The 25,417-nt window shown below is 44.3% G+C and overlaps 1 protein-coding gene across 1 annotated transcript in view; it reads right to left on the bottom strand.

Moving 5' to 3' along the window:
- The window catches only part of ADGRB1 (adhesion G protein-coupled receptor B1), a 357,612-nt gene that overhangs the window by 207,466 nt on the left and 124,729 nt on the right, over window positions 1-25,417 (bottom strand). Inside the window, exons 6-9 of the mRNA XM_054985938.1 lie at window positions 24,703-24,871; window positions 12,897-12,901; window positions 6,744-6,908; window positions 4,780-4,944 (exon numbers count right to left, since the gene is read on the bottom strand). Of these exons, the coding sequence (XP_054841913.1) occupies window positions 4,780-4,944; window positions 6,744-6,908; window positions 12,897-12,901; window positions 24,703-24,871 (504 nt within the window). The remainder of the gene's footprint in view (window positions 1-4,779; window positions 4,945-6,743; window positions 6,909-12,896; window positions 12,902-24,702; window positions 24,872-25,417) is intronic.

Below are 25,417 nucleotides of genomic sequence, written 5' to 3'. Positions count from 1 at the left end.
AAAGCCATGAACAGCCCAATCAGCTGTTTGCAAACAAGCTGTTCATGAGGCCCCATTCTAAATGAACTCTAAACGAACAGGTGTTCGTTGCAAGCCTTGTTCGTTGCTGTTCATCAAGCCAGACAGTCTGGCACCTGCAAAGAATTCCCTTGGCAACTTAGGCAGGGACTGCCTGAACTCTGTCTGAACTCCTGCTGTTGCCCTGGAAACCCCAATCTAAGCCCAATTTAGCTTGATAGGCTGGTCTTCCTTTCAAGTGTGTAGTGCCAAATTTGTTACAAGGAAGCAAAGAGCAGGGGGGAGAGGGGTTCCCAGCTCTGGTTTTGCAGACAGTGAGGGAGAGACAATTGCTGTTGGCATTTTGGCATATGGCTTGATTAGATCTACATACACACAGTCTGTTGAGTATAGCTGGTGACTTTGGCTGCCCAATGGGAACGCTTAAATGATCCCCACAACATAATATATTTTTTGTGCTATGGCAGGTGGGTGCAATAGTTAGAGCAGCTCCTCCTTCCACATTTTCAGGATCAGCTAGAAAGTCTCTCATGTTTCAACAGGGACATGCCCAAATCCTATAAAAATAGGCATAACAAAAATAACAGTTCAGAAAGGTCAAGATAGGTAGGCGTGTTAGTCTGTCTGTAGCAGTAGAAAAGAGTAAGAGTCCAGTAGTACCTTTAAGAGGGAATGAGCTTTTGTGACTCATAGTTCACTTCTTCAGATACAGCTAGAATGTTAGTCCATCTGTCCTTATATCTTGGAGAGTGGAGTGATTTCACATGCTGAATGATAATAGCCGGAGAATGACAATAGCAGACATGATTGGATTAGGTGGGGTATGCAGAGGGGTGGTGTGTGTGGAAAAATCAGCATTGGTAATGGGACAGGAAGCCTAGGTCTCAATTCAATCCAGGAGGATGCATTGTCTTGAGCTTCATTATCAGTTGCAATACGGCATCTTAAATCACTCCACTCTCCAAGATATAAGGACAGAGGGACTCACATTCTAGCTGTATCTGAAGAAGTAAGCAGTGATTCACAAAAGCTCATACCCTACCACAAATTGTGTAAGTCTTATAGGTGCTACTGGACTCTTCCTCTTTTCTACCAGTTCAGAAAGGGAGGGCAGTTTTGATAGGGAATGGGAAGGAGTAAATACCCTCCCCAGCCAAACTTTGATCAGGATTGGGGCCACACGTGCTTGAAATCTACAAAGTAAAACAATGCAAAATAAAAACAATGATGTGAGATATACAGATTCACTATCATTTCAGTTCCAACCACAAGTGACGATCGGGGCTAATCCTCAGACACGGGACTGGATTTTGGTGCCTCTCAGAAGCATGCCAGCCCATTCCTGCTTGTGACCATGACCATGATGCACGGGGGGAAGCAACTTCTCACCCCAAAATGAGGACTTTGAAACGGGTCATTTAGTAGAAAAAGAGCTGGAGGAACTCATTAGCATAACTCATTAGCATATGCTACGCCCCCCCTTGACATCACTGGAAGTGTGTCGTTAGCATAATTGATTCACACATGCCACAACCCTTGACACCACCTATCCTGGCTGTTTTGGACCCAATCCTGGCCATTCGGGGACGAAATTGGGCCCAAAATGGCAAAAAGGGGCTGAAAAGGGGCCCAAAATGGTCAGGATCAGGCCTCTGCTGACCGGGAGAGTGATCCACCGCCTGTCGGAGGCCTGATCCAGGCCGTTTCGGCCCCAATCCAGGCTGAAATGAGCCCAAAATGGCTATCAGGTGGGCAGGGCCACGTGTCATGTGAACTCTTTGGGGAACTGCCGGAACTGCGTTTCTGCGCATTCCCCCTCAAAATGAGACCTGCTTTGAAATATGAAGACTGGTCATCAGTGATACTTGTAATTTGAAGCTTTAGGTTCAAAAGAGACATGGCAGAAATTGTGGACGTCCCAGCGTTATTTTCCTCCAAATTTCATGCATGTAAGGTCCCAATCCTCGTTAAGGTTGCCTGGAGAAGTTATTTACTCCTTCTTATGCCCCTTTTCATGAAAGTTTACTCCTTCTCATATTCCTTCTCATGAAAATTGCCCTCCCTTTTGGAACTGTTATTAGCCCTCCAAGTAAAAGAAAAGAAAAAAGAAAAAGCTGCAGCAACTCATCAAAGGTTGTTTTTGATTGGTGAAATGGCATCGTTTTAAAAATGCTGCTAGGATCTTGGGCAAATCCACACATCCCCGTGTGTCCCAGCATCACGGGAAACATTCGCTAAACTTCCAGAAGTATAGCGTCTTTCTAGCACGATTTCTGACTCATTGCGCGATGAGTCAGAAATCGCACTAGAACAATTCTATACTTCCGGAAGTTTAGCGAACGTTTACTGCGACACTGGGACATGTGGATTCAGCCCATATCATGCGTCTCCTTGAATCTCAGTTCTTTTGATCCTTTCTGTTCTGCCTCTGCAACCTCCATAGAAAGCTGTACAATTGTCTTGCAGGAGCTGAAATTTTTACACCCTTCCGTAAAGGTACCATCAACCGCTCAGCTGGAAGAATGAATTAGGAAATCTGCTGGTGCCCACCATGGGAGAGTTGGGTGCCTGTGAGGGAGTCTCTCTCTCTTTTTCCTCTCCTTTATCCATGATAACAGGATACTCCTACTGGTCTAATTCACAGGATGTGAAAAAAATCTGAAATGCTTTCAGCACTTGGGAGAAGAACACTGCAGCATCAGAAAAAAAGTTTTCTCATTTCTTCCTAGGACCCAAATGCCTTCCCCCCACTTCTGTTGAGAGACATGGCATGTTCCTAGCTCTGAGCCCATAACACTTGGTTGTCATTGGGCAAATTGAATTCCTTCCAGTCCTGAAGTGTAGCATAGTAGTTGGAAAGTTCATGTGGAATGCAATTGTCTGAGCACTGCAACCAGAACAAAGGATCCAGTCCTTATAACAAATTTATCTCAATCCATGGCCAACAGTGAGTATAACCATTCTAGGAAATCCAAGGTGCAGACACTGACAAATTATGCCCTGCTATGTGGAGGTGGAGAGTGCTGTCAACTGACTTATGGTGACCCCTAGTGGGGTTTTCATAGCAAATGCCACATTAAGTATGACTCTGGGGTAGGGTTCTCCTCCTCTACAGCCCCTCCCTTGGCAGATGAGGGCATCTTGACTCCAACCCTTCTTCCAGCTTCTGCTTGGAAGCCAGCCCTGGCTTAGTATTAAACAGCTTTCCCAAGAAACAAAGCATGCCGTTTTGTATTAGAGATGCTTGTTAGACATACATTTTGGCACCTTGCCTAAGAGTGTGGGAGTTTTGCTTCACTCAAGAGGGAATAACATGATCCCTGTAATTTCTAATATTCTGTTGTCACAAAATCCATTTTTACAAAAGGAAGCACACAGCACTGGGAGAATTTAATATCTAACCCAATTACATTCAATTTGTCTTTAAAAAAACAGATTCAGTTGGTGTCCTATTTTTCACTTCCATTCTTCTCTACCTTATAGCATGACAAACCTTCTGGCATCTGCTTTGTTGGCTAGAGGATGTGAGTTCCTTGCTGTCAGGTGCTCAGATATCTGGGGCAGATTGTCAGACATAGAAAACCAAGCCAAAGAGAAGCTGGAAGGAGATCAGTAGCCCTTAGATGCAAGTTGAACCAGAACTTGCATTAGAACACAGTGATGGCCACTAAGGTTGACAACTAGAGATAGGCATGAACCGAATAATGAACCAAAGTTTGTCACGAACTGGGCTGGTTTGTGTTTCGTAAACTGGTGGTTTGTGGGAGTTCATTTCTCATGAATCACAACAAATTTTAGCCCGGTTCATTTAGTTCGTATTTTGGTTCATCACTGCAGACAGCCTGGCACCGATCAATCAGTTTCCTAGGCAATGTGGGGGGGGGGATGGGCTGTCTGCAGACCTTCTGCTGATCCAGAAGTGACATTTTCACAAACCGAACAAATTGGTTCACGAACCAGGACAAGTTTGTGAAAGTTCATGGTTCGTGAAATGTGAGGTTAGGCCTTTGATACAACAAACTGTTCACACAACACACTGACATAGACCCTGTCTGCTTGGAAAGGCAGACTTCCACTTGCAATAGTGCCTGCATCAGCTCTAGCGTGTCTCAATTCTAGAAAATGCAACATGCAGCACAGGACACCATGTCCTGAGCCCGTGGAAATACTAGTTAGAATGCCACAAGCATTACTTTGAGCAAGGATTGTGTGCAAGGAAAAGAAAGAGAATGAACTTTCCACCACTCGCGCTGGGGGACAGAAACCCGGATACTATACAAACGCCTCCCCCACTACCCCGAAAGAAATTTTCTGGATGGGTAGAGGTGAGATCCCCGTTATGCGGATGCTAATGAGGGAAATGGATTATCTTATCTCACAGCAAAAGAAAAAAGTGAATCTCCTTTTAACTCACAACTATGGTTAGCCAGCTCCCTCCCCGTATGACACTGCCTTTTACCAAATCAAAAAATTGGCCTATCAAGGACAGACTGTCTAGTCAGACGGGCATTGGCTTTCCACAATCTCAGGTAGAGCTCTATCACATCGCTTACCTCCTAGTACTTGTAACTGGAGAAGTCAGAGATTGAACCTGTGACTTTCGTCCTACAAAGCAGAGGTTCTTCCACTGAGCCACAGCCCATCCCCAAGACCAAGAACTTTGCTCAAGATAGGATATGGTCAATGGCATCCTAGTGGTCTTGCATTGTGTTTCCACAAATTACTTTCTAGGAACATTTGCACCCAAACTATTCTACTTACCAGGACACCTTTTCTCGTTGCATTGCTTGTACTCCTCTTTCGGGCCTTGGCATACTTCTCCTCCAAAGAAAGGGCCGTAGCAAGTCCGATCACGTTTTTGCGTCCCACCTCCGCATGTGGCCGTACAGCTCCCCCAAGGACTCCATGCCTGCCACTTTCCATCCACTGCAAGAGGAGAAGAGGAAAACATTGCAACACAACCCAACGAGTGATTAAATTGTAGAATTCACTGCCAGGGGGCATAGTGATGGCCACAACCATAGACAGCTTTAAAGGGGGATTAGGCAGATGCATGGAGGATAAGTCTATCAGTGGCTACTAGCCATGCCGACTCAATGGAGCCTCCATGTTCAGAGGCAGTAAACCGCTGAATATTACTGCCAAGAGGCAAATTCGTGGAAAGACCTTGGCTTCTATGTCCTGGTTGGCCGCTGGTCTGTACTAGGTGGACCACTGGTCTGATCCAGGAGGGCTCTTCTCATGTTCTTATTTTTCCAATTGCTGGTTATTTCTTTAAAAATGAGCATGTCCACAGGAGCTTTGAAACCTTGCTGAGTCAGACCTCATAGGTTTCCATTACCAAATCCAGAAGCTTCCCCAAGGACATGCTTCTTTGAGGCTCCTCACTAATAGTAAATAATAATAACTGTGCTTATATACCGCTCTTCTAGACAGATTAGTGTCCCACCCAGAGAGGTGAACAAGTTAGTGTTATTATTATCCCCACAATACAGCTGGGGAGCTGGGCTGAGAGAAGTGGCTTCCCCAAGGCCACCTACTGAGCTCATGGCAGTAGTAGGATTCGAACCAGTAGAGTGCTGATTCACAGCCAAACTACTTCACCACTGTGGTGCATCACGAGAGCTCCTTTCACATGCTGGGGAAATGAGGGATTTTTCACAGTTGCTTCCTTGTGGCTCCACAACTCTTCCAGGCAAGGATGCTACACTTTCCGAGGGAGACACTGAAGCTCTCCATAATGTTTTGAGAGAAGAGCTAAAAGATGGCAAAATCCAGAAGCAGTTTGTGCCCACCATGATACTATAGACTTTGCCAATAATTTCAGCTGAGCCCTCTAAGAACAAGATGGGTAGCCTTGTTAGTTTTTCTGTAGCAGTAGAAAAGAGCAAGTCTCCAACAGCGCCTAGAAGACTAAAAAAATTTGTGGTAGGGTAGGAGCTTTCAGTACCTGAAGAAGTGAGCTGTGACTCATGAAAGCTCATCCCCTACCATAAATTTTGTTAGTCTTCTAGGCGCTATTGGAGACTTGCTCTTTTCTTCCTCTAAGAAAAGAATGCCATGCCAGTCCTTGAGGCACAAATACTGTTCTGTCCTCTGTTGTTATGCAATATCTCATCCATTAGGGAGAAGCAAAGACATAACACCAACAACATTCGATTTATATACCACCCTTTAGGATGACGTAACTCCTACTCAGAGCGGTGTACAAAGTATGTTATTATTATCCTCACAACAACAAACACCCCATGAGGTGGGCGGGGCTGAGAGAGCTCTGAGAAGCTGTGACTGACCCAAGGTCACCCAGCTGGCTACAAGTGGAGGAGTGGGGAATCAAACCTGGCTTTCCAAATTAGAGTCCTGCTGCTCTTAACCACTACACAAACTGGCTCTCCATAGATGACATAGGCCGTTTCCAGATGGCTTACCTTCCATGCCACAACGTCGCAGCTCGTCCTGGGATGAACGCGAAATATTGTGCGAGTTTTGTGCGACGTCGCACAAAACTCGCGCGAGAAAACGTGATATTTTGCGTTTTTCCCGGCACGAGCCGTGACATTGCGGCATGGAGTGGCAGAAGGTAAGCCATCTGGAAACAGCCATAGATGAGGTTGCCCTCCTCAGCCACAACCACCTGTCCTACCCACTTCCCTTAGCAGCCTCATGCTTCAAAGATGGAGCGAGGAGGGCTTGGAAAGATGGAGAATGGTCCAGGCACTACTCACCTGGGCATTGCCTAAGGAAGCAGTCTCGGGTCTCCACCCAGTGTCCCTGGCATTCAGCTCCCCCGTAGGACGGCCCGTTGCACTCCCTTGTTCGCTGCTGGGTGCCATTGGAGCAGGAGGTGGAACAGGAGCTCCAACTTGACCATTCGTTCCAGTTGCCGTCCACTGAGTGGCCCAAAGAAGGGAAAGCCAGAAAGCCAGAATGTGAAAACCGCTTTTGCACGGAGTGGTTCAGGGGCTTCTGGCTGGACCAGCAGCAAAGGATACAGGAGGACACATCTCAAAAGGAGCTTCCTCACACCCCAAAGTACCTGGTTTATCTACAAGGCCTGCTGTCTAGCCAAGCCTCCTAAGCAAATGCTTGGGGAGGCACACCACAGGAGCTGTTTGTTCCTGGCCATTGATAGTGCTGGAGATAATGGGCATACTTTCCTAGTCCTCCTAAGCCATTGCTGGTTGGATCTGAGACAAGTCATTGGCAATGTCAGCTGAGGACATTCTCGGTGGTGGGAATGCAATCAAGTCATAGCTGACTTATGGCAGCCCCTCTTATGGCAAAGAGACTAACAGAGGTAGTTTGCCATTGGCTGGCTCGGCATAGCAACCCTGGTTTTCTTTGGAGGTCTCCCATCCAATTACTAACCAAGACCGACCCTGCTTAGCTTCCAACATCTGATGAGATCAAGTTTGCCTTGGATATACAGGTCGGGGAAAGGATGTTCTTGGGGCAATACAATACCCTGACCTCGCCCTGTTTCTTTACTTACTTACACAATTGTGCCCCTGATGTGGTTTCCAACAATTTGAGTTAAAAACAAACAATATAATGATATGAAGAATACCGCTTGCAATAAAAATCTACTAATAAAACCCACAGTAATTTTTAAAAAATAGCATTAAAATCAGCAAGGAAAGAATAAGCAAGGAAAGAGAGAGCATCCAAAGAAGAACCAAAACTTAGTCACAAAAGGCCTAGGGGATAAAAAGACCTTCCCTCCTTGACATCTCAACACTCTTGTAGTTAGGTGAGCTGGTATGGGGGTAGAATCCCAAAATCGAAGGGCCGCAACAGAGAACAATCCACTGCTGGCAGCCAGTTGCTTTACTTTAGCAGCCATGACTGTGATAGAACAGGCTTCTAAAGAAAGGACTCCAGCTAACATGCCAGCCAAATCTGTTTGAAAGCACTACATGCCCCAGAGAAGACGGCTTGCTCCATCTTGAGAACTAATAGCACCCCCCACATGAAACTTGCTCTAAAGGAGGCATCTTCTCTTGTATGGGATGCTCCAGCTATTAAACAATTCTATGTTTTTAATTATTCTTTCCCAAAACATTTTAATGTGCTTACAGCTCTACCAACAGTGAATAAAACTACCCAGTTCACTGCATTGCTTCCAACATTTTGGCGAAAGAGCATGATCGATATGATTAAGTTTAACAGGTGTCAAGTACCAATGAGCATATATTTTAAAAGTTTGCATTTTCATGTTAAGAACCTTAGAAGTGAAATTCTGATCCCCCCCCCCCATATTTCTAACCAGTTCTCATTGGAGGGGTTAATATTACATTCTTTATACCACATTTTTTGATAGGATAATACTTTATTTTTCTGTCATATATCCAATAATATATGGTATGACTTTGAGATCTTCCTAAAGTATCTGATTGGCACGCCCACGTTTGGGACCACTTCATTAAGGAAAAGATCACTGACCAACGAGCCCAACATGAAAATCCTTAGTATAAATCCTATTTGTCAGAAAAAGGGTTCCCAGTACTTGATTATTTAATAAATAATGGTGTCAAGTTAAATCACAAAATGAAAGACTTGTATTTCTCTTTGGCATATCTGTAATTAATTTATATTCCCCCTCTATGGCAATCCTTTGTCTAAACTAAAAGTCAATGTAAGTTTCTTTCTTTCTTTCTTTCTTTCTTTCTTTCTTTCTTTCTTTCTTTCTTTCTTTCTTTCTTTTGGAGTAAGAGATAGGATGTCAGTCCTTGGCAGGTAGATCCCTCAGTCCCTCACAGCAAGCACTCAGGTGCATTGGTTGAAGTAACTTTTATTAGAGATCCGTACAGTCCAAGTGATCTATACGGATGCATTGGCAGAAGTATCTATTTAAAAAGGGGCAGTGTTAATTATAGGGAACCTTCCCGCCCTCAGGATAGTGTCCGTTGGCATTCTGGTGCGAAAACCCCAAAGAGTTACATGGGAACTGATTAGTTTAGACTAGACACAGTACAGGATGAAATCATTTCATCCTCTGGGAAAAGATACATTCCGAGCTGGCTATAGCTCTCCGTCAAGGACACTTGCTGTAGAAGTGAAAGTAAATACCTTTAGCAGATAGGCGACAATCCCACCCCCCACCCCCCGGCTGAGTACATTGCAGTTCAACATTTTACACAGTCTCAGAAACCCAGTATGGCACAGAAAAGGAAACACACACACTACTGGCAGGTATGCAATCAGGCATACCTGACATACGACACATATGTAAGTACTGAGTGCTCTTTCTTATTCTGTGTTAGCTATCCAATGTTATTGTTGTTAGTTTGTTAAAAGTTGTAAAAGTTTGAACATTTAATAAAATAAAAAAGAACACCAGGAAATCTTCTGTTTCAGGTTCCTGCAGAAGTTAGGCAGAAGAATACATTAAGCTGCCTTACCCTGAATCAGACCCTTGACCTATTGGTGGGTGATTCCCCACTAGTGGTTTTCCGCGGTTCAGCTTCCAAATGACCTCGATTTTTTTTTTTGCGCTTCCACACATGGGAAGGCGATCCTGCAGGTTTTGTCCATTTTATTCCCCTTCCTGCTTTTCCCCGACTTATTTGTCCATTCGCTGCAGATTAGGGACTTTAATCGTGAGAAATTCTTTATCTGATGTTCTCCCCACTCTTGCCCTTTACTCCCGCCCTTCGAATCAACTAAATTTGATTGGTTGATCCTGTTTTCCAAGCCACACCCACTCCCCTTTCCCTTCCCCTCTTGTTTCTCTCTCTTTTAAAAAAAAAATATAAAAAATGTTGCAACATTTCTACATGTCTATGCAGAAACATATCCTGTGTCATGTGACGAAAGCTGCCCAATAATGGGTCCATTTTTCAATGTGCCAAATTTGTTACTTGTTGCTCACTGACAGCTGACAGATTCTGAGGCAGAGGGAAAGCAGGGTCATCAGTAACAATTTTCCCTCCAAATGTCAATAACCAATACTCATTCCACGATATCGGCGGGAAATGCTCTGACCTATCAGATGTGTTTGTTTGATGCAACATTTATACGTTGCAATGTTTTTTGAAAAAAAAATTAAAAATGAAGAAGATGCACGTCTATCAACACTTCCCCTGGAAAAAGCAATGAGGAATCGATTTTTATACTGGCAAATTCTGCACGATAGACTTTGAGCATGATGAAATGAAATGTCAATGCGAAACAAAAGCCTTAATGTGGAATCCGGGAGCGGTGGATTCTTACAACTCCACTGCAACACAACTGCTCAGAAAGTCCGATCAAAGTCGATCATGTGGAATCCCCCAATGTCAGTCTTGTCTACTCTGATTGGCTGGAGGGTGGCCAGGACAGGATAAAACTGGAGATGCCAGGGACTAAACGAGTACCTTCTGCATGCAAAACAGATATAGTCCAACTGAGTGATGGCCTCCACTCCATGAGCGCCTAGAGCATGGTGGTATCTTGTTGGGATTTTTAGCAAGTGTCCTATGTTCAGTCACGAAAGAGTTAAATTGTTGTTCTGTTTAGTTAGTTAGTCAACTCGTTTGCATAGGATCACTTAGCTGTTGAGTTAAGCTTCCTAACATAGAAAAGGGAGTCTTTATGCTTAATGAAGAAGATCTGGGATTAACTATTGGGAAACCAGTTTATGGGGTGAGGGGATTAACTAGCAACTTATACTGACGATTTATTGCTCTTTGGGCCAAGCTACACATGACGAATAACACTTGAACAGCAAGTGTATTTCTCCCTGTTCACTTGCCCTCCACTCAATCCACTTGCCGTTCAAGTGTCATTCGTCATGTGTAGCTTGGCCCTTTGGCTCAGTCTTTCTCTCGCTCTTTCAGTCCTCAGTTCTAGTCTGACCATCAAGAGGTAGTAGCCAGTTAGTCAGATATTCTTTATTTTCTCACCAATGTATCCTTTATTTTTCTAGAGCTAAACAATGTTTGTTCTTACTATATTCTAATGCCAACTAAATTTACTCAGCTAATTAAAACCCCTATATATCTTTTTATGAAGCCCTGAATTTATGGAGGATAAAACTGATGGTCAAAGAGATTTATTTTATTTTGTTTGCTTCCCCAACGGAGACCCAACGAGGGTGCCAATATTCTCATCTTCTCCATTTTATCCTCGCGACAACTCTGTGAAGGTAGCTAGATTGAGAATGTTTGACTGACCCCAGATCACCCAGCGAGCTTTTGTGGCAGAGTGGGGATCGAACCTGGGTCTCCCAGATCTTAGTCCAACACTCTCACCACTACATCCAGCTCTCTCTCAAGTTCTTTTCTGTGCTCTGACCCCTCCTATTCAATGCTGTCCCCATAGCCCAAATTTTGCCACAGCTATGAGAGACTCTTCACGGAGAGTCCCATTAAACAGCTTCCTTATTACAGTTGTAGAAAAACGGCTGGTTTATTCTGTCTAGTCTCAGTTAAAATCTGATCCTTGTAAGTTTTCATCCTTGTAAGTTTTATAATATGCAATATTTAATTGTGATTATCATTCGGTGATCATTTTACTGTGCACATCTGAGTATTTTGGACATGAAAAATCAGACCTGGGCATTACCAAATGGAGAAATCTTAGATCTCAACCCTAAGTAAAGGTGATAAAATACTGTGAAGTGCTGTCAAGTCACAGACAACTTTTACGGCAACTCCTGCTGCAGTTTTTAAGGCAAGAGACATTCCAAGGTGGCTTGCCATTGCTTGCTTCTGCACTAAATCCCTGGTCTTTCTTGGCGGTCTTCCATCCAAGTACTAACCATCACTGGCCCCTACTTGGCCATTTCCAGATGGCTTACCTGCCTCCGGAATGTCACACCATGTTGCGGGGAAAACGCGAAATATCACGTTTTCTCACGTGAGTTTTGCGCGATGTCGCAAGAAATGTCGCGCCATGTCGCGAGAAAACACGATATTTCGTGTTTTCTCCGCAACATGGCGCGACGTTCTGGAGGCAGGTAAGCCATCTGGAAACAGCCCTTATCTCCCAAGATCTGACAAGATTGAGTTAGCCTGGACCATCCAGGTCAGGACAAAATAATTATAGGACTGCAAAAAAATGAATTAATAAGAGGGCTGTATTGTAGGGAAGGTATCTCAGATGATCCACTAATGAGTTAGGAACCATAGACCTCACCACTATGTTGTATTGGATTCCTGCTAATGCTGTGTCTTTGTGAACTTATATCTATTTATCCTATGGCATTGTTAATGAAAATGTTCTTGATATTGACTGTACTAATCTCACACTGTGTAATTCGCCTTGAGTCTCAGTGAGAAAGGCAAACTATAAATGACAAATAAAATAATAGCATTTGATTTATATACCACCCTTCAGGACAATTTAACACCCACTGAGAGTGGTTTACAAAATGTGTTATTATTATCCTCACAACAATCACCCTGTGAGGTGGGTGGGGCTGAGAGAGCTCCGAGAAACTGTGACTGACCCAAGGTCACCCCACTGGCTTCAAGTGGAGGAGCGAGGAATCAACCCGGTTCTCCAGATTAGAGTCCTACTGCTCTTAACCACTACACCAAAGCAAGAGCTGATCCTGAGCCGCACACAGAGGAGGTCTTGGTCCAAAAGTTGGGCATGGGTGATTGCCCTCCAAACATGGCCCTTTAGGTCACCAGCAACAGAAACCATAAAACTAGGGAGATGCAGGTATTACAGTTTGGGAAGAAGAAAGATGTGCTGGCCTTCTCTGCCTTACCTAAGCCTAGACGACTGGAGACTCCAGAGACACAAGGTGGGAGCAGGCCCGGCACCACCATTGAGGAGGTGAGGCGGGGGCCACAAGCGCTGTGGGGCCGGAGGGGGTGCTGGAGGGGGTGCCGGGGGCAGAGGCGCGTGCCACGGAGCTGGCATGCCTGGCTTGCACTGCTGCCGCTGACCAGCCCTGCACCGCTGCCACCACCACATGTCCCCAGGTGGGTGCAGCAGCCGTGGGCCAGGGACAGCAGGCAGCCAGGGCGGAGTGTGGGCAGCCTCCTTGCGCCGCCCCAGCCACCTGCTGGCCAATGGCCCCGGTTTTACTGTGTGATAATGTCATCACATGATGACGTCATCATGCAGTCTGGGGGGGGGCACGCGCACGGGAGGGTGGCCACAGGCACCAGAAACCCTGGCACCGGTGGTGGGTGGGAGAAGAGAAAAGAAAAACAACCATTTGATTTAGAGAGGAGCGTTCAAACAAAAACTCGTACAGGCAGTAGAAGGAAAGGCATGTTTATAGAAAAGCAATTTTCTAGGTCCCTAGGGATATTTGGCAGCGGCCTCACATTTGACAAGATGCTTCTCTCTCTGACAGCCCAACCATGGCTTCTTCTGTAATCTGCAGATAAGCCATTGATGATTGGCACTGTTGAAGCTGGTATCGGAATACCATCAGGTTCTCACCGCCATGGTAAACAGCAAGAAACAAAGCCATGCATTCGGGTAGCAGATGCCAAAGCTCACCGTTAAGATGCCTGCGTCAGTGTGAACTCCTGGTTCCGATGGGTTTTTGTAGTTCTCCAAAAAAAAAAAGGTAACCAGTTCAAAACTAGCTTCCGAAGGTAACGTTCTTTCTTTGCTTAATTAACACGGATAGGCTAAAGAGTTCTCCAGCCAGATACATCAGACATGATTTATAATTGCCTGGCAAAGACCTCTTATGCAAAGTGCAGGCTAGGGATGAAATATGGATACTTTTTATTAGAGCGATATATCTCGAAATATTCCCCAATGTGGCAGACCCTCTCCAATTATTTCTGGAAAGCTTCAGCTCATTAACAGAGGGCTAGTTATCTCTCCGCAGAACACAGGGAAGCCTGAACGATGCATTCTATCAAGCATATGGCCGAATGCAGAGGGTAGCCAAGGCTATTTCTTGACCCAAGTCAGGCTGTTCCATGCACTAAGCCTCCGCAAACAAAGCCAGATAATCCTGATCTCAATTTGCTGCAAACAATAGGGTGCCTACGGAACCAACAGTTTGAGAAGTCTTGAAGAAGTGAATGGAGCCAGAAGGAAATTAAGCCTTACACAGTTGCTAACTGGGCGTGATGGAAATATCTGCCTCTTGCCAGTAATCCTCAGTATCTTTGCCAATGATACTATTATAATGCAGAACAATTCAGGGTCAGCAAACATGGATAAAGTGAAAATCTGAAAGAGATGGGCAAGTCAGGACTGGAGAACATCGACCACTGTATTTAAATATCTGAAGGGCTGTCGTAAAGACGACGGAGCAGCCATGTTCTTTCTTGCCCAAAACATCGGGACTAGAGAGAATGGGTGGAAATGTCAAGGAAGTAGATTAGGAGAAACGTCATGCCAGGAAGAGCTATTTAGCAACAGAACAGACTGTCTCAGGAGGTGGTGGGCTCTCCTTCACTGGAGGTCTTTAAGAGGAGGCAGGATGGCCATCTGATAGAGATGCTAAAGTATATTTCTACACCGGGGAGGAGATTGGGCTAGATGATCTCCAAGATCCCTTCTAACTCTAAAGCTCTATGACTCTATGAATCTGAGTGTGTGCCTGAACCACTGCATAGCTAGTTCAGTGTGAAAGCCATAAACCTCAGAATCGAGCTGCATAAGATACTTCTTCTGAAGCCCTCGACATGTATGTATGTGCTGTCAAGTCACAACCAACTTACGGTGACCCTAGCAAAGGATTTTCAAGGCAAGTGAGAAGCAAAGGTGGTTTGCCATTGCCTTCTCCTTCCAAGTACCAACCGTGCTTAGCCCTCTACACACAAAAGTGTGCCTGTGTGAAGTGCAGTCAAGTCACAACTGACTTACAGTGATGCCCGTTGGGGTTTTCAAGGCAAGAGAAGAACAGGTAGCTTGTCATTGCCTGCCTTTGCACAGAAACCCTGGTCTTCCTTGGTGGTATCTTATCCAACTTGGTGGTCTCCCATCCTGCTTAGCTTCTGAGATGTGACGAGATCAAGCCAGTCTAGGCCATCCAGGTCAGGCGACACATAACTTTATGAATGTTCGAACCAATATGTATAGAGGAGGAGTGGACATGGGTGTTTTGACCTGCCCCTCAGCTACACATAATTAATGGTGCATTAGCTGAGCTGATGCACAAGGAAAGTGCATACATGAAGACTCTGACTAGGAATGCTGCTGTCTCAAATGTTTCCTATCTGTATACACTTCCTACATCCACCTGGAAGCTTTTTTTAAAAGCAAGGCAGGTTGCAAATGCTGTATATTTATGTACTGGTTCCATGCTCATGTGTAGGTGGGGGGCAGCCTGCCTATGCCTGCTTCCCCTCTGTGTCTGTTATGTGCCGTCAAGTTGCCTCTGACCTACGGCAACCCTATGAATGAAAGACTTCCAAAACATCAGATGCATCTGACAAAGAGAACTGTGATTCTCGAAAGCTTATGCTACAGTAAAGATAGTTGGTCTTAAAGGTGCTACTGGACTCTTTTTGATTTTGCTACTATAGACTAACACGGCTAACTCCTCAGGATTTATTGAGCCAAGCCATCTCATTTTAGGTCTTCCTCTTTTTCTACTGCCTTCCACTTTTACTAGCATTATGGATATTTCCAGAGAGTCTTGTCTTCTCATGATGTGTGTGTGTGTTACGGATGAAAGACCTCCAATATGTCTTATCATTAACAGACTTGCTCAGATCTTGCAAACTGGAGGATATGGCTTCCTTTATGGAGTTAAGCCTTCTCATTTTAGGTCTTCCTCTTTTCCTACTGCCTTCCACTTTTCCTAGGATTATGGACTTTTCCAGAGAGTCTTGTCTTCTCATGATGGGATCAAAGTACTATAGCTTCAATTTTGTCATTTTAGCTTCTAGGGAGAATCCAGGCTTGACTTGATCTAGTACCCACATTTGTCCTTTTGGCTGTCCATGGTACCCGCAAAACTCTCCTCTAGCACCACGTTTCAAATGAATCAATTTTCTGCCTATCATCTGTCTTCATTGTTCAACTTTCACATCCATACTTTCACTTTCCCTCTATGCACACTGATTTCAAAGGGTACAGTGTCATGGGTGAGAGGGCTTGAGTCTTCTCTCTATCATACCAAATGTAATTAACAAGTAGGAAATATTCTACCCATCTCACACTTTCGGTGCATTTTCACAATGCGTATCTCTGCTTTAAAACGGAACTTAGGTCAAAGTTATGCAGAAAATGGGGTGGGATGATGCACTCGGCAGCCTGTTTGCTTCTGTATGACTCCCATTCTGTGGGATAAAGTAAACAGGACTTAATTTGAGATGTTGGCAAGCCGGTGAGAAACTCTTGCCACTTGCTCCAAATGTCACGGTCACCAGGTGCTACAAGATGGTTTCAGGTGGGTAGCCATGTTGATCTGCAATAGGCGAGCAAGATTCGAGCCCAGGAACACCTTAAAGCCTTGTTCAGCCTTGTTGTGATCCGCCCTGAGCCCACTGGTGTGGGGAGGGTGGAGTATAAATTGAATAAATTAAATTAAATTAAAGACCAACAAACGTGTGAGTCAAAGCCAACTTCATTAAACAAAAAGATACAGATAAATCCTCATTTGTATCTAAGGGCCAAGCTACACGTGACGAATGACACTTGAATGGCAAGTGTATTTCTCCCTGTTCACTTGCCCTCCACTCAATCCACTTGCCGTTCAAGTGTCATTCGTCATGTGTAGCTTGGCCCTTAGTGAGCATTGACCCATGCAAGCTTATATCCTGGAAGATTTTAGTGTTTAAGGTGCTACTGGACTCGAATCTTGCTGGAGCCAGAAAGTAATTCCTTATGTCTTCTTGTGTAAGTGCATGGTTAAAATTTGCTTGTACGGAGAAAAGGAATGCTCTGTACTTAAGAGCAAAGATGTATGAATCTGTCCTTTTCCTCTTCTCTCTTTGTTCTCATCTGTTGTGTCATTTTTGGAGTCTTTCCATTTGGCCCAGTGGTGTTGCTGTTGATTCCAATTTGGTTGTTTCTTAGATATCATTTTTATGACGTTTTCATGGCAGGCACCACTCATAAGTAACTGAGCAAAGAACAAATGTTCAATTTAATATAACTTTAACAGGAAAAAAATGAGTGTGAGTAGTAAACATGGCAAAAAATAAAGATTGATGGAAAGAAAGATATTTGAGTTGAAACGGTGGAGTTGTGAAATCTAGTAGCACCCTTTATTGATTGAAGGATTAATTGATTGATTGACTCCATTTATACCCCGAAAAAGGGGAGCAACCCTCAATATGAATGAACATTAAGAGCAAAATTTGCAGAGGGAAACAACAGTAAAGAGAATATAATATAATTTAAAGAAATAAAGGTCTATTTCAATGAAGTTATAAAGTGCAGTGTGCTACAAGAAAAATATTTTGACAACCATCAATATACAAAGTTAATTCAAATGTTTACAATATGAATAGCAGATAATTCCCCCCAAAATAGCAGCTCTCTTACAAATAAATGAGAGTCTATTCCATATTCCTATTGCAGATGCTGGTGTAAGTAGACAAAAGAAGGACAAATGCGTCAGTGCTTCAACAATAAGGGTAAGTATCCAAAATGTAAGAGAAACAGATCTTAATGCTCTTTTTTTCTTTTCTTTCTGTAGGTGCTGTTATTGGGGTGCAAGGACCCCGCGACTCAACAAGGAGCCAGCTAATATCTTGTTTCGCCAGCACTTCTTCAGGAGTAACCCAATAATTATACCTGAAGTGAAGTGAACCACCCTGAGACTCTTTAGTGATATATCTCACATTGCAAAATGTCGGCCGCGTCTTTTGTTCATTCATTTATACCCAGCCTGTCTCCCAGTGGGAACCCACAGTAGCTCACGTCATTCTTCTTTCCTTCATTTTATCCTCACAACAAATCTGTACGGTAGGTTAGCAGAACCGTAGGTGACCAGCCAAAGGTCACTCGGCGCGCTTCCATGGCAGAGTGGGGATTCAAATCTGGGAGTCCCAGATCCTGTTCAGACACTGTAACCACTACACATCACTGCCTTTGTTGTGCAAAAATATGCATGCCCTCTGCGGCGCTGGTTGGTCTGGCTTGTTACAGCAGGGACCCCCCCCCCCCGGGAGTGCCGTACATCTCCCTTGCAAAGCTGTTTGCAAGTTACAGGCCTTCCTTGCACATCCTTATCATTGGCTTCCCATTCCAGAACGAATGTCTGTGGTGCATAATAAGCTGTGGAAACAGCCTCCAGAGGCATGTCAGCTCTTGCCTGCTGAAAGCCCAGTGGTTTAGTTATCAGAGATTTGTTGCACTGCCTCCCAGAGCAACTGGCAAGCCGGCATCCAAGCTGAGCTCATCCTCCTGCAATTAGGCGAGTCCCCCCCCCGCACCTCCCCCCCCACTCCTTTCTAAAGAGCGACTCGTTCTCCGCCTGTCCTGCCGCACACTGAACACTGCATTGTGTCTGCAATGGTGCTCTGTCATTGTTTGCAGTTTTAAATCCCAGAAGCAATAACAGATGTGACCAGCAAGACACTCGAAAGCTGAATTGCTGCCATTGTTTTTTCCCCACATGCGCCGCCCCCTGCCCAATTTGGTATTTGTCTGGGCTGCTGATTACCTTGGTATTCACCAGCAGAAATTAATTAAACCAGATGGGGGTGGCACGGGGCTTCCTCCCTTTTGATTGCTCTTTCATTTGGATCAGTAGTTTGTTATATTTTCCCTCTAACAGTAATAAATTAGTTTCTGTGCCCAACTTACAATCAGCCACCTCCTCCCTTATCCCTTTAGCTACATATCCCTGTACATCCGTGAGCTTTGGTTCTTTAGCTAATGCATTTTATCCTGTTCTTCCTCCAGTAGGCTGAGAGGGGCACACATGATACCCCCATCTTTGGGTTTCCAACCTCCCGATGTGGCCTGGAGACCCGTGCATCTGAATTACTATTGATCTCTTGACAAACGAGATGTTCCCCTGGAGAAAACGGCTGCTTTGGAGGATGAGGTCTACAGCATTACACCTTGCTGTACTTCCTTCTTTGGAGGTTTTTAAGCAGAGGGTAGATGGCCATCTGATAGAAATGCTGATTCTATTAACCTGGGCAGATCATGAGAGGGAGGGCAGGAAGGGTTATATCAGTGCTTAATTCTCGTGGCCCTTTCTTACATTACAGGGTAATGCCGATTGCCACTTTGGGGTCAGGAAGCAATTTTTTCCAGGACAGTTTGTCCTGGAGGTTTCTTGCCATTTTCTGGCCATGGAGCAGGGGTCACTGGAGGAGGGGGTGTCACTGGAGCTGTGTGTGGGGGGGAGGTAGCTGTGAATGTCCTGCAGTGTGCAGGGGGTTGGACTAGATGACCTGGAGGTCCCTTCCAACTCTATGATTCTACAGTTCTATGATTCTGTCCCTTCAGTCCCCAACCCATTCCTCCCTAGTTTCTACCCCCAAATCTCCAAGCATTTCCCAACCAGATTTGGCAGCCCTATCCCATCCCCATGTTATCCCTGTTAAGCTGACTGAGGGTGATGGGCCAAAGGTCACCCACAGAGCTTCAAAACAGATGATCAAGACCCGCCCAGATCCTAGTTAAATCACTAACTACACTCATTCTACCACCCTCTCCTGCTCCCAACTCAGTCCACAGCATATCAAGCCAAAAAGGATCAGGCAGTAAGTGATATAAAAGGCCTCTCTACCCAAGATCCTGGAGAACCACTCACTCAGTACAGGATATGACTCAACATAAGGCAGCTTTATCTGATTCTTTCTTACCATATATGGAATGAGAAATGTCAGATGTTTATGCTGGATTCAGGAAAGGAAGGGGCACTAGAGACCACATTGCGAATTTACGAAGGCTAATGGAACATACCAGAGAATTGCAGAAGAAAATCAGCCTGTGTTTTATAGATTAGAGCAAAGCTTGTATCTGTGTGGATCATGAAAAGCTATGGAGAGTCCTAAAACAAACGGGGGTGCCACAACATCTGATTGTTTTGATGCACAACCTGTACTCTGGACAAGAGGCTACTGCCAGGACAGAATAGGGGGAAACAGAATGGTTTCCAATTGGCAAAGGTGTCAGACAAGGATGCATATTATCTCCTTACCTGTTCAGCCTCTATGCAGAGTATATCATAAGGAAAGCTTGATTAGATTGAGAAGGAAGTGGAGTGAAAATTGGTGGAAGGGATAAGAACAGTTTGAGATATGCAGATGACATCACGTTACTGGAGGAAAATAGTGAAGGCTTAAAACAACTATTGATGAAGGTTAAAGGAGAAAGTGTCAAAGCAGGATTACAGCTGAGCATCAAGAAGACAAAAGTAATGACCACTGAGGAATTACACAATTTTAAAGCTGACAATGAGGAAATTGAAGTTATTCAAGATTTTCTATTCCTTGGCTCAATCATCGACCAACAGGGAGACTGCAATGAAGAAATCAGAAGAAGATTGAGACTTGGAAGAGCAGCTGTGAGGGAGCTAGATAAGATCCTTAAAGATAAAGATGTCTCTCTGGGAACCAAGATCAAGATAATCCAAACTATGGTATTCCCCATTGCCATGTATGGATGTGAAAGTTGGATGGTAAAGAAAGCTGACAGGAAGAAAATTGATTCATTTGAAATGTGGTGCTGGAGGAGAGTTTTGCAGATACAACAAACTGCCAAAAAGACAAATAAGATGGTTCTGGATCACATCAAGCCTTAATTCTCCCCAGAAGCTAAAATGACTAAGGCTATCATACTTTGGACATATCTTGAGAAGACAAGACTCCCTGGAAAAGTTAATATTGCTAGGAAAAGTGGAAGGCAGTAAGAAAAGAGGAAGACCTAAAACAAGATGGCATGACTCAATAAAGGAAGCCACGTCCTCCAGTTTGCAGGATCTGAGCATGTCTGTTAACAATACAACCTTTTGGAGGTCTCTCATTCATAGGGTCACCATAGGTCAGAGGCTACTTGACAGCATGTAACACACGTATCTGATACAAATCTGACATTAGAAATGGCAACGTCCAGAAACCAGTGGGAGAACACTTCAATCTACCAGGACATTCCATCAAAGACTTAAAGGTCACTGTAGTCCAACAGAAACCTTTCAAAAGCAAAATCCAATGGGAAGCTGCTGAATTGGAATACATATGTAAATTTGACTCTGTCAAGCTGGGACTGAATAGGGACTATGAATGGTTATCTCATTATCAGAGGTAACTGATTTCCTCAACAGAAGCAAACTGATCTCCATATCAGAAGGAGCTGTTTGCATCTCCATATCAGAAGGAGCTGTTTGCATCTACTCTGCCCTCCCCTCTCCTCTTCTATATCTGACCAGTTTCTTTTTGCCCTCCATGCATCTGACAAAGAGAACTGTGATTCTCAAAAGCTTATGCTACAATAAAGTTGGTTAGTCTTAAAGGTGCTACTGGAGTCTTTTTGATTTTGCTACTACAGACTAACGCAGCTAACTCCTCTGTATCTGATACTTGCTCTTTGTTTCTTCGTGTTCTGGGTTGGAGCAACAGAAACATAATATAGAGCTGGAAGGGCCCTCTAGGGTCATCTACTCTAACCCCTTGCACGATGCAGGAAAATCACAGCTACCTTCCCCCTGCTTCTTCATTGTGCCTTGCAGTGGTTTGTCTCCTTTCTCCATGGTCAGGGACAGAGGGTGGCACTTGGGGAGAGTTTATCCGCATGCCAACTATTGGTGTGTGTGGCATCCCGCAAGGGGCAATAGTCTCCCCTCTGTTATTCAATTTTTATATGTGCCCCCTCGTCCAGTTTCGGACTGGGTTGTCACCAATATGCATTGGGCAGAGGGTTGGACTAGAAGGTCTGTATGGCCCCTTCCAACTCTGTGATTCTGAAATCTATGCCCAGAGTAAAGCAGAAAACTCTGGCCTTTCTGACCTGGAGTAAAATTGCTTCCTGGGTAGGGATGAACCAATGAATGTCTTTGTTTATATATGTTTAAATAGTTTCAATGGTTTTTATTCTGTTTCCCTGTTGCTTTGCTCAACTGTTTTTATCAGCTGTGTATTTGTTTTTTATACATACAAAGTATGTAATGATTGAATTTATGCATTTATGCATGTCTTTGAATTGGTGTGTGTGTATAATAGATGTACTAGGGATAATATAAAATTCAGCATGATTTATGGGAAGAATTTGGTGCAAACAAACAGAAAATGGTGTGAAAATAAACAGTCCAGGGTTCAGTTTGCTCCAGATGGGAAACTCAAAAACGTCCCTCTTTTTATTGCTTTCTGGGAAACAAGTGGTTGGAAAATAAGAAGGTATAGAAGCTTTTCCTTTAAATGTTCAGATGGGCTGAGGAAGTAGAAGCCCACGGTTGTGGTATGGCACAATAGAAAATCCCTTTCTGGAGAGTGCTGTAGACCCTGACCTGATATATTAATTGATATTTTCTAATCAATATATTAATCAATAATATAATTAATAAATATTCTGGCCAACACTATGCTGGGGATTATTAGGACAGGAACTGAAAACAAATCGGCGAGTATCATAATGCCCCTGTATAAATCAATAGTATGGCCTCATTTGGAATACTGTGTACAATTCCGGTCACCACACCTCAAAAAAGAGATTATAGCACTGGAAAAAGTGCAGAAAAGGGCAACTAGAATGATTCAGGGGATGGAACGCTTCCCCTGTGAAGAAAGGTTAAAGCGCTTGGGGCTCTTTAGTTTGGAGAAACGACGACTGAGAGGTGACAGGACAGAGGTTTACAAGATTATGCATGGGATAGAGAAGGCAGAGAAAGAAGTACTTTTCGCCCTTTCTCACAATACAAGAACTCATGGGCGCTCAATGAAATTGCTGAGCAGTCGGGTCAGAACGGATAAAAGGAAGGACTTCTTCACCCAAAGGGTGATTAACACATGGAATTCACTGCCACAGGAGGTGGTGGCAGCTTCAAGCATAGAGAGCTTCAAGAGGGGACTGGATAAGCATATGGAGCAGAGGTCCATCAGTGGCTATTAGCCACAAGGTATAGATGAAACTCTCTGTCTAGGGCAGTGAGGCTCTGTATTCTTGGTGTTTGGGGGGGGGAATCAGTGGGAGGGCTTCTAGTGTCCCTTCCCCACTGGCAGACCTCCTGAGGACACCTGGTTTTTGGCCACTGTGTGACACAGAGTGTTGGACTGGATGGGCCATTGGCCTGATCCAACATGGCTTCTCTTATGTTCTTATGTTTTTATGATACCCCAGGAGAGCCTGATTTCATCAGAGCTCAGGAGCTAAGCAGGGTCAGCCTTGCTTAGTAATTGGATGGGAGATCTCCAGTGAAGACCAGGGTGCAGAAGCAGGCATGAAAACACTACCAGGGGTCACTATAAGTCAGCTATGACTTGAAAGCACTTCCCACCACCACCAGAGTGTTGTAAAGCCAAGAGTGCTTTGATATTGATATTAGAGACTGGGAATAAAACAAGTGACCCCTGCCATACTGGACAGCTAGGCAGCTGTTTCTGGCTAGCAAGTGACTGATTCAACAGCAGGTAAAGACATTTCCTTTTTAGACTACGTTTTTCATATCCTGCTTTTTTATGCTGATTTTGTACTCCATTTGTTTGCACACTGCTACTTAGTTATTAAAATCTTTATGCCGTTTGCAGAATAATCTTTTTATTGACTGTGGTTTCAATATTTTTGGATAGCTATTGCTTTGTGAAGTGGTTTCTATCCAGGAGCGAGTTAAGGTTGTGGCTTCATGGTGGAACCTGTCTTTTATATGTAGAAGGTCCTCACTCTGATTCTTCTACTCAAATAACATCAAGTTTTAGTACTGGAAAAAGTCACAGTTTAAGAGAGTGCACCTGAATGGCTCAGACTGGTCTGATCTCATTGGATCTCAGAAGACAAGCAGGGTCAGCCCTGGTTAGCACTTGAATGGGAGACTGCCAAGAAAGTCCAGAGTTTCTACAGAGGCAGTCAGTGACAATCTATCCCTGTTTGCCTCTTGCCTTGAAAACTCTATGGGGTCATCATGAATCATCAGCAACATGATGGCACTTTCCACTACCAAGAGAGTAGACACTGCCGGGCCTATGGTTTGACTCAGCAGAAAAGCAGCTTCATGTGTTAAAGCCCATTAGAAGAAAACCTGTTTCAAAGGCAGAAAGTCCCACGGTCAGTTGCCAGAATTTCCAGTTAAAGGATCTCAGGTGTCGGGAAAGACCCTTCTCTTTTCAGGACCCTGGAGAGATACTGTCAATCAGATTCAAAATCAAAAAGAGTCCAGTAGCACCTTTAAGACTAACCAATTTTATTGTAGCATAAGCTTTCGAGAATCAAGTTCTCTTCATCAGATGCCTGATCCGAACAGACTTCTTCCAAGCAACCGAAGCAACAGCACGGGAAACTTGGAGGCGGATCCTGCGCTGTTGCTTCGGTTGCTTGGAAGAAGTCTGTTCGGATCAGGCATCTGACGAAGAGAACTTGATTCTCGAAAGCTTATGCTACAATAAAATTGGTTAGTCTTAAAGGTGCTACTGGACTCTTTTTGATTTTGCTACTACAGACTAACACGGCTAACTCCTCTGGATCTATGTCAATCAGATTGTATCAGATGGATCCCCTTGTCGAACTAAGTATACAGTAGCTTCAAATTTACAGGAATTTATTATCGAAGCATAATAAATGATAATGAAGCATAATAAAAATAAATCGGCAGGGTTCTCAACTGGGGAAAAAAATAAGACTGCCCACTGGTTGAACCAGTGGGAAAGTTTCGTTGCCAACTTACCTGGGCAAAGTGCAATGTTGCAGAACTTGGTTTGTTTCTCGGGGCCTTCGCAAGGATTGCCGCCAAACTGAGGGGGTTTGCAGGTCCGGGTGCGATCCCTGTACCCTCGCCCACAGGTGGATGAGCAGAGGCTCCATGGAGACCACTCGTCCCACATCCCATGGACTGAAACCAAAGAACAGAGAGTCAATGGCCTTTCCAGACTATAGTATAATGACAGTGTGGGCCATGATACTTATCTCCAGTGTCACTTAGGCTCAGTAGAACCATTAGAATAGTCCTACTTGGGGTTGGGTGGTGGGGAACTGCCCGGAACACATACACTCCTTGGGCTAAATGTTTAAAAGTTGTTCCAAGCCTGATTGTTGTTGCTGTTTTCAAGGTAAAATATCTCTAGGATATGAAGGTCAAGCAGAAGTTGGAGCTACGTAAATGAACACAACTACTACACTCTGCCCCCCTCCCTAACAATTTTTCAGCTTCGTTATGGCATGCCAGATATGAATGAAGGCCACAGCATGAAATCCAGGGAGGGGGGCACAGAGTGTTGCTCCTTTTATGTCTGTCCTCCCTTCTTTTGAATAGGAGGGGGAAGAGGGAGGGAAACTGGAACAGTCTAGTAGTAACAGCCACCAGTCAAGGCAGTAACAAAACATTAATTTCAAAATGCGCTACCACAAAACCAGTCTCACTAACATCACTTTCTTTCTG

This window comes from Eublepharis macularius, chromosome 7, assembly GCF_028583425.1.
Source record: "Eublepharis macularius isolate TG4126 chromosome 7, MPM_Emac_v1.0, whole genome shotgun sequence".
NCBI classification, from domain to species: Eukaryota; Metazoa; Chordata; class Lepidosauria; order Squamata; family Eublepharidae; genus Eublepharis; species Eublepharis macularius.
This window is presented reverse-complemented; position numbering and strand designations above follow the sequence as displayed.